This window comes from Helianthus annuus, chromosome 12, assembly GCF_002127325.2.
Source record: "Helianthus annuus cultivar XRQ/B chromosome 12, HanXRQr2.0-SUNRISE, whole genome shotgun sequence".
Taxonomy (NCBI): Eukaryota; Viridiplantae; Streptophyta; class Magnoliopsida; order Asterales; family Asteraceae; genus Helianthus; species Helianthus annuus.
Window position 1 is genome coordinate 8,500,012 of NC_035444.2, and position 15,374 is coordinate 8,515,385.

At 36.0% G+C, this 15,374-nt stretch overlaps 1 protein-coding gene across 1 annotated transcript; it reads right to left on the minus strand.

The window, feature by feature from the left end:
- Positions 1-2,014: 2,014 nt before the first annotated feature.
- LOC110892394 lies at positions 2,015-4,778 on the minus strand. Its single transcript, XM_022139560.1, has 6 exons — positions 4,550-4,778; positions 4,253-4,437; positions 3,087-4,145; positions 2,960-3,042; positions 2,760-2,865; positions 2,015-2,635 (listed from the first exon to the last, which is right to left on the minus strand). The coding sequence occupies exons 1-6, from the start codon at positions 4,776-4,778 to the stop codon at positions 2,015-2,017; spliced, it is 2,283 nt and encodes a 760-aa protein (XP_021995252.1).
- Positions 4,779-15,374: the final 10,596 nt, after the last annotated feature.

Here is a 15,374-nt window from a genome sequence, read left to right on the forward strand (position 1 = left end):
TCCTTGTAATCATCGGTCTTATTCTGTCATTCTGCACTAAGTTTGAGTGGCTGAATCTGGAACGCAATCATGTCATCATTAATTATTCAACCGATAATTCGTTTTATTTAATGTTCAGTTCTTAGGACAAAGATGTCGATGTGACATCACATGGATACTCGACCCGTTCTTAAGTCAATAATACAACCTTTGAGAGTTCAATTTCAACAACTGCGTTCATGGTCCATTCTGCAGATTTTCATTTAAGAGTGTCGGACTAGTTCTACCATACAATCGTATTTTAGAAAAAATGTGAAGTATTAGTTAGTTTTCTATTTAAATGGTTTATCTTACTTGTTTTTTAAAGATGGTTTATTATAAATAGATTATTAGAGTTAGTAGGTTAAAATCTCGTGTTTCATACGAGTTGAATATATAATAAATTGTGAAGAAAAAAAACCCTTTATAATTATGCAAGTTATATACTAATAAGGGATAACTACACAACCAATACTAATAGTTACGCAACTAATGTTATAATTACACATACATTATTACACAGCTTATAATAATTATTACACAACTTATATGATAATAACACAACTTATAATAATTAATTATTACACAACTTATATCATAATAATACAACCTATTTATAATTACACATATACATAATTAAGCATGTTATATGCACTCCACATCAACTATAAAAAAATCTATTTTTTTTAAGTAACCATAATTAAATTAAAGAGAATAAAATATTTTATGACACGTAGCACAATTAGTTATTTCTTTAATAGATAAGTTTGAAGTCAAACTTGTTTGATGAGCTCCATTTACCTATTACTGAAGTGCCATAAAGGATGTGAGCGTTTTTTTTTTTTTTTTTTTGAACGGCAAACAAAATTTTATTTATTTCTTAAAGGGCCAACCATAAGTTAGCCCATCCTAATTACATACACTAAATACAACACAAACCAACTACATACACTTACTCGATACATTAAAATTACACCACTCCTCCCACGATAAATCCTTTAATGTCGACCGATTTCCGACCCATAAGAAACTCAAGTGTTTGATTTCATTCGCCATTTGTTCCCGGTTTATTTGCTTTTCATTAAATACCAACTCATTTCTACTACGCCAAATAACCCAAATCGATACTTGCATGATAGCATATACTAGCTTCCTCCACTTTGCGTTACCTCGAACACTTTTATGCCATTCCAGCAAATTCTTGGCTCCAGTGGCGGACCCAGGATTTTATTTCAATGGGGTCCATTTTCGGGTCGGTCCTCGTTCGGGTCGAGTTAAAGTGAGGTTTGAACTAGATTTAAAAAAAAATAAGAAAAATGGGTTTATCAAGGATTGAACCCATGACCTTTTGGTGGAAAAGAGGGAGATTTACCACTACACCAGCTTTCTTTTTATTTCTATGGTGTCCACTTAATTGTATTTATGGGGTCCATATACAATTTAATATACCGAATCTACTATTTTTTTTAAAAAGATTGGGGTCCGGGGACCCCGGTGGCACCAATGTGGGTCCGCCCCTGCTTGGCTCTAAAGGCAAAGATGTTTGATATTTTGCACCATTGTGATACAAAATTCCAAAAAACTGTGCCACCTCACAACTAACAAACAAGTGATCCGCATCCCCCTCATGTTGATCGCATATCCTGCACCCAATCGGACCGAATTGAACATTTCTATGTGGCAGCGCAACAAGCGTCGGTAATCTATCCAGTGATATCCTCCAAGCCAAAAAGTTTATTTTTATTGGAACCCAGTTATTCCAAACAAAATTGTTCCCCAAATTTGCGAATCTTGCATTCTGAATAGCCACCTTTAGACTTTTAACCGAAAACAAACCTGACCCATCGAGTTCCCATTTCCATTGATCGATCCCGTGTCCTCTGACAGCCGCAAACAACTCTGCAGACAAGCTTTGAATGTCGTTCATCTCTGCTGCCGACAAGAGCTGTCGCACCCAAGAGAAATTAAGGATCACTACTCCATTCAGCACCTTTACTCAATCCGAAACTGCTGCGTTTTTCACCTTTTCCAACTGATAAAGCCCAGGGTAGCGACTAAGCAGCGTCCCGTCTCCTGTCCATTTATCTTTCCAAAACGACACCGTGTCTCCAACTCCGGGACTGACCCGAAAGCACTCCGATAAAACTATCCCATATTTTTCCATATCCTTTGACACTTTAAAAATTTGTTTCCACGGTCCGGCTATTGTCATCTTTCGAGGTATCGGGTTCCACGACCTTTCACTATTATGAATCCCCCAAATTACCTTACGCCATAAGCTATCTGGATCCGTCTTGAACCTCCACCACCATTTAGCAAGCATTGCTAAATTCGCATCTTTTAGTGACCCTACACCAACTCCTCCCAAATCTTTTGGCGTCATGACATTATCCCACGCAACCAAAACCGTTTTACCCTTCTCCGGTGTTAAGCCCCAAAGAAATTCCCGGCGTAATCTTTCAAGTTGTTCAATTACTTGTTCAGGCGCTCTAAATAGTGAGAAGTAATACGTAGGAAGTGCATTAAGCACCGATTTAATTAATGTCAACCTTCCCCCAAACGATAAAATTTTTGCCTTCCAAATCGCTAGCCGTTTGTTTCTTGAACACTTCGACCACTGGCTGCCAATTTTTGACCAAATTCATATTTGCACCCACTTGAAGCCCCAAATGTATAAAAGGGAAACACCCTGCTCTACACCCCAAAGTGTTTGCCATGGATAGAATACTGTCTTCACTTACATTCACCCCGAATACACTGCTTTTTGCAAGATTCACTTGAAGCCCGGATGTAAGATAAAAGCACCTTAAGATTCTCCTCAAATTGTTCACACTATGATTTGACCATCTACCCACAAATATGACGTCATTTGCGTATAAAAAATGAGAGATACCCAAGCTTTGTCTATCGAACCGAACTCCATCATAGAGGCCAAGATTACATGCCTTCTTCATCACGCCAGTCAATGCTTCCATAGCGAGAATGAACAAGAACGGAGACAACGGGTCTCCTTGTCTCAAACCCCTGTAACACACAAATTCCTAGGTTGGTGATCCACTCACTAGTACAGAGGCCCTAGCATTTTCCACTGTAGCCATAACCCATTTTGTGTACACCGGCAGGAAACACATTTGTTCCATTATGGATTCCAAGAACCCCCAGTTCACCGAGTCATAAGCCTTTTCAATGTCCGCTTTAAAAATAAAACCCTCCATCTTCTTTGACCTCAACCATGGTATCAACTCATTTAGAATCAATGGCCCATCTAATATGCTCCTGTTTGCTAAGAAAGTCGTTTGTTCCTCCGAAATTAACTTATTTATTACCAACTTCATTCTATTCGCCAGTACTTTAGATATCACCTTGTTTATACAACTTATAAGACTAATAGGTCTAAAATCTCCCATGCCATCTGGGTCCGAGCACTTAGGGATGAGAGCGATGAACGATGAAGTACAACCTGCAGAAATAGTTGCATTCCCCGAAAATTCCTCAAAAACTCGGATGAAATCTGCTTGTAAGGATGCCCAAACCCGGTTAATGAACCTGAAATTAATACCGTCCGGGCCCGGCGCCTTATCTCCACCACATTCCCACACGGCTTCCTTGATTTCCAATAACGAAAACGGGGCTGCCAATAACTCACCATCAGATGCCGAAATTCGATTTAAACACGGGCATATCAAACCAGGCCTATCGGGCAAAGGCTCTTGAAATTTTTGAGCGAAAAAAGAACAAATTGAGTCCTTGATCAACACCGGGTTCGTTTCCCATGCTCCATTAATTACCAACCCATTAATCCGATTCGAGCTTTGATTTGCATTCACGACATTATGGAAGAAAGACGAATTCTCATCCCCTTCAATGGCCCACTTTAACCTAGACCTCTGCTTCAAATCCATAACTTTAGCCTGATCTATCTCCATAATCACCTTTTTGCACTCAGCTCTGTTAACCAACTCATTTGGGGACAATAAACGTTCTTCAGCCTGTATTTCCAAGTTTTCCAAAATTGCCAAGTTTTCTTTGTAAATCAACTCCTCCTCCGTTTTTATTGTGTTCACCCGCTCTTTTAATTTGAACTTAATCCACTTCAGTTTTACCGCAAGACCCAAAGCAGCAGCCCCCTGAAAAGGAAAACTCTCTAAAGATTGCTTGATAAAAAGTCCATAATCCCGGGCAACACTAGCCACGAATTGAAAATCCTTGTTGGAATTGGACCAAAATTATGAACCAAAACAGACAAGAGGATAGGGCAGTGATCCGAGACCATATTGGACAAAGCAACAACCGAAGCCGCCAGCCATTTAGCAAAAAAATCCCTACACACCAAATAGCGATCCAATTTGCTTTTATGCACGCCATTATCAGAATGGTATGTATATTTACGTCCGCCCATTTGATATTCTACCAGCTCAGCTGTTTCAATAAATCTAATTAAAAAACTCTGCATTAATCGGAACGAAATCCGAATTGAAACGTTCGCCTAGCTCTCTGACATCATTAAAGTCACCTCCAAACACACACATACCTTGTAATGACTGCCTTAGTATCACCAATTCCTCCCAAAGACCCCTCCTTTCAGCAGGGTCATTGAAAGCATATACATTGACCACATTAATCAGTTCCCCCGTATGTTTTAAAACCCCATGTACTATAATGAACCTCTGCCCTTTAATTATATCATTGCTTTCAAAAACATAAAGATCCCACATGCTAATTAAGCCACCTGATCTACCCGCCGCATCCACCCCAGCCATCTCGAACCGTGATCTTCCCCAAAATTTACTGACCGAAAACTGTGTGATACCCCCCACTTTCGTTTCCTGAATTGCTAAAAAGTGTACCCCGTGAGACATTTTTAACCCTCTTATCCAATCTACTTTCCTCTGATCCCTGACCCCCCTAAGATTTACTGATAACAAATTCATTGCAAAACATTTAGTTCACCCAAAACTACCTCACTGACCTGGTTATGGAATCCATTGAGTTGAAAACCTAACACCTCCCCAACAGCCACACAGTGTCGACCACTTCCTTCTGCATATTATTTTCATTCGCCACCGTCTCATTACCCCTCTCGCAATTTTCTTCGTTGTTCTGATCAGCCGGTCGCCCGTTTTGAATATCCTGAACGTATTAATTATGGACTTTTTAACTAAACAATACATAAAAAAAAAACTAAATAATGACAAACTCATTAAGTTATTAAAAAAAGATAAAAATCATTTTAATTCTCATATGCTTTTGTGCGTTATAATAGTTTCCTTCAACCAAAAATTGCATGTTACTGTCACCAATGATTAGATTAATTATATGCGTACTGATTTTATAATATTTAGAAAAAATATTTCAATGTTTAACAGATAATCCTTGTCATTAAAATACATAATCCATTAATATTAAATATAAAATATGTATTCTTTTAATTTTAATATTAGTATTTAATAAAAAAAATAAGCAAAAGAAAATTTATTTAATATTAATAATTAAAGAAGATTAGAAGGCTGATTTTTGGGATTAACTAACCAAAGTAATTTTGGTGGGAAAATAGAATTCTAGATGACCTCAATAATTGCTATGTGTTCACAGTTGATTTACTTTGTTATATAGTATAGATATAGAAGTATAGATTGTAATTGTGTGCTTTTGATTTATTAGTAAAAAAAAGTCGATAAAGTGAGAACCACTAGGCTAGCAACATTGAAGAGGGAACTCGAAGGACTACACATGAAGGAGGATGAGGTAGCTGATAACTTTGCAACTAAACTTACCGGGTTAGCTTTAAAAGCGAGGATTCTCGGACAAGAGACCGAAGAAAAGGAACCGGTGAGAAGGCTACTTGATTCAAGTCTTTTATTCAAATTGTGGCCTAATCATCATCGCTCATTGCCAATATACTTGGGTATCAAAAGACGCTAAGTGAAAGCAAAAAATGATAACATTTTCTCCAATTTCTTACAATTTCAGTTGGAGTTGTGTATGCAGACACTAGCACAAAGAAACTCCATAGCTGTAAGTTGTTTGTTTAGGCCCTGACAACAGGTAAAAACATGTGTACATGTACTAATTTGTTGTATGACTCACACATTCAGAAAGATCGTGTCCGGGCATTGACAATGACCACAAGACAAACACTGGTTGAGATATGGCGGTATGTATTATATGTCCACTTTATCGATTCCAGTTTTTATATTCGTTTATCACGAATTTGACAAGATGCATGGTTATTCACACGAGCCGTTCCACGTGTAGCACGTGCAGGCCCATTAGTGGGGATTGTAGTGTCCTTTTATGAAGTCGTGAAGTACGCCCTCTATAACAGAAGACATCAACCATGTGAAAGCTAGAACCATCATTTGACTGGAGGTAATCTAGTTGTGAATCTAAATGAAATCTTGATTTAAAGACTTTGACGATATCTTAGTTTTGGCTTTGATTTTGTAGCCTAACTAGATATAATTCCATTTAAGTTATTTTCAAAATAAGCAAATCACTACCCAAACTATCATGAGAATGACACAACCCCATTAGTATATGAATAATTAACACATATTAGTCATCATCATAAAAAAACCTGACCCGACCCGACCCGACCCGAAACCCGTTCTGACCCGTACCTGTTTCTACCTGAACCAAAACAACTTTTTTTTATAATTGAACTGAACCCATTTTGAACCATGACCCGACCCGGCCTGTTTGCCAGGTCTAGCTAAATTCAATAACAATGCCTAATCCAATAACAAACTTGGAGATTCATCCTGTTTCGACCTTTTCAGGTTTTTAGTCCAAATTCATAATTTTTATACATCTAAATTATTTGTTTAACGTCCATGAAGCTAGAGCTAAGGTTTTTTTTTTTTTACCCCAAGCTTTACATAAAAACCTCAATTTCATAAAAAGAAAGTATTTTGCTTAAATATCTATACTAGTACTCGTAATTAAGGTCGTATTCATAGGGAATTTGTGGTCGATGTTTAGCAATTTAACTAATTAACTACTATTATCCAGAATGAGGGTTTGTTTGATTGGTTTGAAAGAAACTAAGAATTATCTAGGAAAAGCGTTATGAGATTAAAGAAAAGCATCTCCACCCGAGATTCAGGCTGTAAGTTTCACACAAAAACTTAGTTTAATCACAAGAATACACGATAGACATTACCTTAGAATTATTGAATCGAATATAGGTACCGATATTTGAAGGTAAAATACCGGTACCGTACCGAACCGATACCGGTACTGAAAACGCCAAAAAATACGTACCGATTTGGTACTGAAAAAATCAGTATGGTAAATTCGGTACCAATACCAGTACCAAGTCCCATATGATCATCCTTTGAACACTCTCTTTTTAGTTCCTTTCAACTTATCTTGTGAGCCATGGGCTGCAATTATTGGTCCGCCAAGTTTCTTGATTTTATATATTGTCTTAAGATTTAAATAGAAGCCCATCATAATCTCCCACTAAATTAAGTCAACCTTTAAGTATCAGCCCATGTCACCATGTATAAGCCCACTGAGATATGATTTGTTATAAATTAATTTACGGACCATAAAACACTTTTGTAGCATTCTTCGATGATTAACAATTAAAGGTAAACTAAATTCATGTGAAACTTATTACTCAAAATGATTGAACTGAATTAATTGTAATTGTGTCATTAGATGAAAAGTCAACGACATCAAACTGTTTTCCTTTTCCTTTTTATGAGTAAACTGCCATTTTGGTCCCTGAGAATTGGTCACTTTTGCTATTTTAGTCCAAATTTGAAACTTTTTGCATCTGAATTCCTGTGGTTTCACTTTTATTACCATTTTGGTCCAAAAATGAAATCAGTCATATTTCTCAAATTAAATCCTATTATTTTGTCTTTTTCTTAAGAGCAAAATGGTCATTTCCTTTTTTATCTTATTTAAACTTTTTATTAAAACAATAATGTTTTCTTTTTCATAGTCATCTTTCTCTCTTTCCCTTCACTTTTCCAGAAAGAAACCCACCCAGATCACTCAATCACTCTCTCCATTGTTTTTCTTCATGCCATTCATATCATCTTTGCCATGAATCTATCAAACTATGAGCTAATTCTCATAAGTTCCCCCCTAATCGACCCCCTAACCTGGAGCATTCCCTCTTCTCTCAAACCCTTCCAATCTTGGTCCTAAAACAAGCCAGATCTGGTTTTGAGATCAAGTATTGGTGGTGATTGTGAACAACGACGGCGGGATAAAAGATCTGTTTTTCTTTTTTGAAGTAAGATATTAAAGCACATGAAATCCAACCCTATTGAGGACCTGTCTTTGCGGTTGTTTGTGTTTGTCAAGAAAAGTAGATAAAGATTAATGGCAACAAATATCAAGAAAAGTAGATAAAGATAGAAAATTTTATGATAATTTAACGAAAAAGAGTAGATTGAAGGAAAACAGAGGGGGATAACAACTCTTGAAGGGGTTTTAAGCTTCAAGAGCTTTAAAGCAATTGCGTTTGTGGCTAAAAGAGCTTCAGAAGATGAATAACAGATTAAAGACTTGTGGGTTCTTCTATTGTGGTGGTTTTTTCATGATGTTAGACTATGGGGTATGGTGGGGCGGGAGTTGGGGCTTGGCTTGGGCATTGGTTGACATGTGGAACGGGGTGACAGACATGGGAAATCCACAAGAACACACGGTATGGTGGGCGGGGGTTTGGGGGGCGTGGGTTTGGTGGGCTTGTGGGCTGACCCGCTGGGCAGACCCAATAACACAAATTTAATTTTTTTAATAATTTTAAATAAAGAAAATTACAAAAAAAGAAGATTACAAAAAAAAAAAATTCCTAACTTTTATATTTGTTTTTTATCTCTTCTCTCAACGCTAAGACTATTTCTAACTTGTCACCCTGTAGGTGATCAATCGGCTGGGATAGAATTTTCAAATCATCCCGTCTTTGTTTCAGGGCATCTCTAGCGGCATCTCTAGCTTCTTTGCTCCTTCGTATTTCGGCCCTTTGTTGTTGGAATACGTTGAATATATCCAACTTGCATGAAATGTCATCCAACTGGTCGTTGTATATTCCCCTACGCGAGCCAGAACTCCCAGCTGAAGGCGACGCCGTTTGTTTTTGAGCACGCCTTCTTAAGGCATTTCTTCCATGCTCAGGCCGGTTTGGGCTTGGCGAATCATCCAAAAGGTCCTCAAACTCTTGATCTCGTGCATCTGATTGGGCTTGTGATGAGGCCCTTGACCTTTTGGAATACGAGTTAGTTTCGCTACCAATGGGGATAGTCGACCACTTTGGATGGAATTTACAAATCTCCCAACAATGCATGAAACGAAAGTCGGTCTTCATATTTGATTTGTATGCGACCAGTGCATTTGTCAAAATGTCGGCTTCGGTTTCACCATTTTTAGGGTTTTGCTTTCCTTTATTTAAACACCCACTAAATTTTGTAAGTTGGGTGCTTATTTCGGTCCACTTTGAGGATAAGCTATCGTTTTCACGATAAGTCTCCCTACCCATTTCTTCATGGAATTTCCTACTAACCCATTCCCACAAGGCGGTTCGATGTTGCGAATTTCCTATTTTAATAAAAAATATTAATATATTACAAACTCATATAAAAAATAACCATTCCATTAATATAAACTAAGGTTAAGAATACCTAAAGTTGAATGTTGAGATTGTTCACACCAAGCCCTCGCCAATGCAACTTCTTCAGCATAGACCCATTTTTGTTGTTTCCGTTTGGCGGTTTCAACTACTTTATCCTCCTCGGTTTTTTTCTTATGACTTCTTTTTTTTATGGGTTTCGATGCGGAAGGACCCTCTTTGGGTGGTTGAGTTTCGGGAACGGATTCGTTTAGTGAAAGGTCGATGGAGGTTGGTGAAAGGTCGATGGGCGATTGTGAAAACGGGGTAGGTATTGAATCTTCGGTTGGTGGGAAGTTAGTATATAAACGATTCCCGATATACGATGCATAACTTGCTAATTCGGGCGTAGGAGAGTGTATGAAAAACGGACGAGCTATTGGACGAGTGGGTGGTGGGCTAGGATTATTTTCTTGGAATCCATACGGGTTGCTCGGGTTAAAAGGACGGTTGTAAGGATACATTTTTTCGTTTTGTAGAAGGATAATTGAAGATGTATAGAAGATGTGGTTGAATGTGGTAAAAATGGAAGTAAAATGTGAGTTTTTTATAGTGAAAAAATGGAAGAATTTTTTTTTTTTTTTAAATATAGCCGTTGGCCAACGGCTCTTTTCTTTGGGCCATTCACAAACCGCCATGTCACCTTGCTCCCCCGCCCCACGCCCGGCTTGAAACCCAAGCCCCAAGGGGCCACGCCAAAACTCCCGCCCACCCGGGGTGGTGACTTGGGCGTTTTACCCCAACCCACGCCCAAACTCCCGCCCCATACCCCACGGCCTTAGGTTGATTTTGATGGTTAAAAAACAGAGCTTTTTGCATTGTGGTTTGTGGGTGTTGAAGTTCTTTGTAATTAGATGAGAGTTTGATTTGGGTTTTGAAGTTGGGGTTTTTGAATCGGAAAAATGTTGTTGTTGTTCACCGAATTGAATGATGGGTTTCTTCTGACGCATTTACATGTTAACAATCATGTGTTGATCTCTGTGTGTTTTTTTTAGACCATGGGGTATGGTGGGGCTTGGGTTGGGCATTTGATGACACGTGGATCTTGAATATTACAAACCCAAAAGCCAAGTTTTAAGAGGTATGGTGGGGCTTGGGTTGGGCGTGGCTGGGCGGCGTGGCCTAGCTACATCAACAATTTTTTTTAAAAAAAATACAATTTATAACTACATAAAAAATAAACATACATATTTTTTTTTTAAATACATAAACATACATAATAATTATCAAAATAAAAAACAGTCATTCTTCGTCGTCTTCATCGGTTTCGAACCCAAGAATCGTTGAAACATGTTCCACCAAATCAGCTCGAAGGTTCTGATGTATATCCCTTGACTTTATTAAAAATTGATTTGCCACTTTATCTTCGTCTGTTACGTTACCTGGTTGGGGGTCATCATCATCATAGTAGGTTACGACCGCTCTACCTTCATCCTCCAAAATCATGTTGTGAAGAATGATACATGTGTACATCACGTTTCCAATTTGATCCTTGTCCCATAGTCGACAAGGCATTGCCAATATTCGCCACCTTTTCTTCAAAACACCGAATGCTCGCTCGACGTCTTTACGTGCAGCCATCTGGACCCTGTTAAACTTTAATCTCTTTGGATCTGAGGTACCGTGTCTTGTGAACGATTTTATGAAAACCCCCCACTCTAAGTAAATCCCATCAACTAGGTAGTACCCGTACATGTACTCAACCCCGTTTACAAAGAAAGTTCCTTTGGGTCCTATACCATTTACCCGATCATTGAAAAGAGGCGAGTGGTTTATGATGGTAATATCATTATGTGAACCTGGCATACCGAAGAACACATGCCATATCCAAAGATCTTGGGACGCAACCGCTTCAAGCATGATGGCTGGCACCCCGTGAAATCCACTAGTGTGATCGCCTTGCCATTGGGTAGGACAAAGTTCTTGTAACTAGGTGTTTTCCCTACGTATGTTGTCGCACCATTTTTAACCTGCATTTTCGCTTTTTCTACTAATAATAGTTCAAAATCAAAATAATAAGTGTGGTCGACTTTTTCCTCACAATGCAGCAGGAGCTTGGTCATCATTGGTTTGGTTCGTCAAAAACCATAAAAATGAACACCGATACCGCTTTTGATAACGTCAAAATACCAGCAATGATGTTAACTTGCTCATAAGCGTTTGTGTTCGTCACAGTACCACAATGATAGCGTCATTCGCTATAGCCTACAATAACAAAAAAAAAATAATTTTGAATACGACTCCATTTTCGGAAAAGTCTACTCCGAAACATTCACACAAAAGAACGTGTATTCAGTTTTTTTAAGGTTAACAAACGAAAATGATCAAAATCGAAATTCTCCAAAAGAGTGGGGATGTGACATTTAGAGAAAAAGACTAAAATACCCTTTTGAATTAAATTGATTATAGGTGATATGTTAAAATTCTATTGGATGATAGGCATTCTCATCATGGTTCTCGCAACTAGTACTGGTTCCTCCTTTAACGAATCATATATATATATATATATATATATATATATGTGTGTGTGTGTGTGTGTGTGTGGAGAGGGTCATCTTAAATGTGAGAAAACTAAAAAAACTATTAAAAAAGCTTAAAACCATACCAATTTTTCTAAAAACATTTTTTTTGGTTGTAAGTCTTGTCATTTTAAGAATAAAAAATTGAAATAAATAAATAAATTAGAATTACACAAGTGAACATATGTTGCACATGTGTTAGGTTTTTTGCGGATTTAAATTTAGGGTTTAGTTTTTTTTTTTTCCTTCTTTTTTTTGGGTAAGGGGATTAGGTTTTTTCTCTAGTGTTACACATGTGTAAGACTAATTTTTATTTTTTATTTCAATTTTTTAATATTTTAAAATGTTGATTTACAGCCAAAAAATATTTAAAAAATTGTGTTTTTAAGCTTTTTTAAAAGTTTTTTTTGTTTTATCATTATCCATTTCTCTTAAATGTGTGTGTATATATATATAATGGTACTAGTAATAGTAATAGTATGGGGTATGATCAAATAAAAAGTTTATTTTGCCTAAGTAGGGTGAGAATAAATCTTAATGTTTTATTTTTCAAATCAATGATTAAGATGAAATGTAAGAAAAAAGAGGAGTGTTATGGTATCTTTAGAAAATTCTATTTATTGGCATTATCTCTCTACATGTAAGACACATGCATATTCCACCCTCATTTTTAAATGTTTATAATTTTTTTATCCGACATTATTTTTTTTATAAAAGTTTCACCATAAAATCGAGCGTCCTTTGTATAGCATTTTTTTTTTGCTGGATTTTTATACTACATTTTTGTGCTAATTTTTTGATGCTTGATTTTTTTTGTCTTAAAATATTTTTTTGTATTAATTTTTTTTGTGCAGGATTTTTTTGTACTAATTTTTTTTGTGCTGGATTTTTGGTACTAGATATTTTTTTTGTGTTGAATCTTTTTGTACTAAGTTTTTTGTGCTATATTTTTTTGTACTGGATTTTTTATGTTAAATATTTTGTACTGGGTTTTTTTTTTTTTTGTATTTTTTGAGAAAACAAAAAGGGTGTCACATGTCATCTTCACACTCCTACTTATAATTACCAAAATGTTTTAGTACCAAAATGCCCTTATTTTCCTACTTATAAGGAGTGTCACATGTTATTATCACAATCATTCTTAGACTACTTAGGCAAAACCCACTTTTTAGAGAATACTTCCCCGTAATAGTATATTTAACTTGTTACAATTGAAATGATTTGGTTATAAATTTATTACCCTTATATTTTATAGATATAAAAATAAACTCTTGATGAATAGTACTTTACAAATATTTATTATTTGTTTTAATTTGTAGTAATAAATTTGATTTTGTAATTTGTTTTTAAGTGAAAAACAAAACTCTTGATGAATAGTTCTTTACAAATTTTTATAATTTGTTTTTTTAGTAATAAATTTTATTATATAATTTATTTTTTAGTGATAAATAAACTCTATATGAATAGTACTTTACATTTTTTTATTATTTGTTTTTTAGTTATAGTAATAAATTTTATTATATAATTTGTTTTTAGTGATAAACTAGAAATTAGACCTGCACGCGTTGCGGCATGGTACAACGCAAACATCGAACAAATTAGTCAAAACATTATGTGATGCGTTAACCATATAAAAACACGTGTTTCGACGTATCTGATTGAACTCAATGTAACCTATATAAGCATGGCAATTGAATCAAACATAAAGTAAATTAAATTTCTATCTTATAATCATAATGAATAGTACTTTGCAATTTTTTTTTATTTGTTTTTATTTGTAGTAACAAATTTTATTATATGGTTTGTTTTTTAGTGATAAGTAATAGTTGCTAATATTTAAATATTTATTTTTTTTTACCTTTTATTATTTATTATTCATTTTGTTTTTTAGCAATATCTTGCGTTTGTTAACTTTTTAAAATATATAATTCGTATTTATGCTTATTTATTTTTTAACATTCCAAGTTATTTGGCCTTGTGTTGTGACGATGCGTTACCGCGAGCATTATATCGATTTGATTCTTTACAATACCGATAGGATACATACACTTTGTATAGAAATCAATACATTAGTAAAAAACAATAAAGACGAACATCGGTACCGACATTGATGGATCAATCGGTTTAGATTATCACCATACTTGTACCGATATTCATTTATTGATGCAGACATAGTTGTATTAATGTTTTTTTTTTAATTCGGAAACCACATAAATGAATACAAGTGCCGGCATGCATGTTGTCTGTATGGTAGCGATATGATGTCAGTTTATCAAAAGAAAAATTAAAAAAAATAGTGTTACCCAAACCAATGATAGCGATATGGTGTCAGTTTATAGCACAATTTAGTTTATTCAATAGATGTTGTAATTTAAAAATGATTATCACTTATGAATGATGAACATATAACCTTATCTCTCATGGACAACCATATAATAACTATCCCTAATCTTGCACTCTCTCTCATCCCCTTTCGCAAGTCCCAGAAATAGTTGAGGTCTCCCATATATGGTCAGTGCCGACGAACCTACCTCTCCTCCACGTCTACATGACCCTTCACATCATCGCCCGTAGGAGTTCACGTACCCTTCACATAAATTGACGAGTGATTTTGTTTTAAATACATAGTATCTGTCCTCATGCGACAATTTCACCGTCGTCTCCTAAGCCTTCCGTCCTCATGCGACTTTTCCATCTTCTAACTTCTAAGTTTTTTAATGGCAGTGAAATATCATTACACAAAACGCAAAACTGGCAAGAAGCTAGCCCGAATACAACACCAAAAGATAACACCTTATCAGTTAGATCATATTTACACCATGAAGACCAATCTAACTATTTGAACTTCGCCCTATGTATTATCTCCAAAAAACGACATGACTTTATTTCTTCCACGGTTCTCCTTTTGTTGTGTTCCATGCAATTGAACTTGTATTTATTTCTTGACTTCCATATATGTCACAACCCCCGATCCCTTTTTCCCGGGAACGGGCGGCCGTGAGCCAGTTGCGGTGGTATCACGTTATTAATTTATTTGGCAGCGGAAATTTCATCAGGACCGTAGTTAGGAAATGTTTAAATCAGAGTAAACCACCTTATTTTATAATATCAAACACATGGGTGAAACCCAAGTTTTAATTACACACTGAATTACAGGGATAAATCTCACTTTATTGAAATAAACGCTTTCTTTTATTTAGGTAACTTTTATA

What these genes read in the sequence shown, in the direction of transcription:
- LOC110892394 (XM_022139560.1), bottom strand. Translation starts at nt 4,778, where the DNA reads ATGGCTGGGGTGGATGCGGCGGGTAGATCAGGTGGCTTAATTAGCATG. An exon ending in TGGCGTGATGAAGAAGGCAT is followed by an intron (nt 2,866 to 2,959) that starts GTAATCTTGGCC and finishes ATTTGTGGGTAG; the next exon opens with ATGGTCAAATCATAGTGTGA. An exon ending in GCAGTGTATTCGGGGTGAAT is followed by an intron (nt 2,636 to 2,759) that starts GTAAGTGAAGAC and finishes ATTGGCAGCCAG; the next exon opens with TGGTCGAAGTGTTCAAGAAA.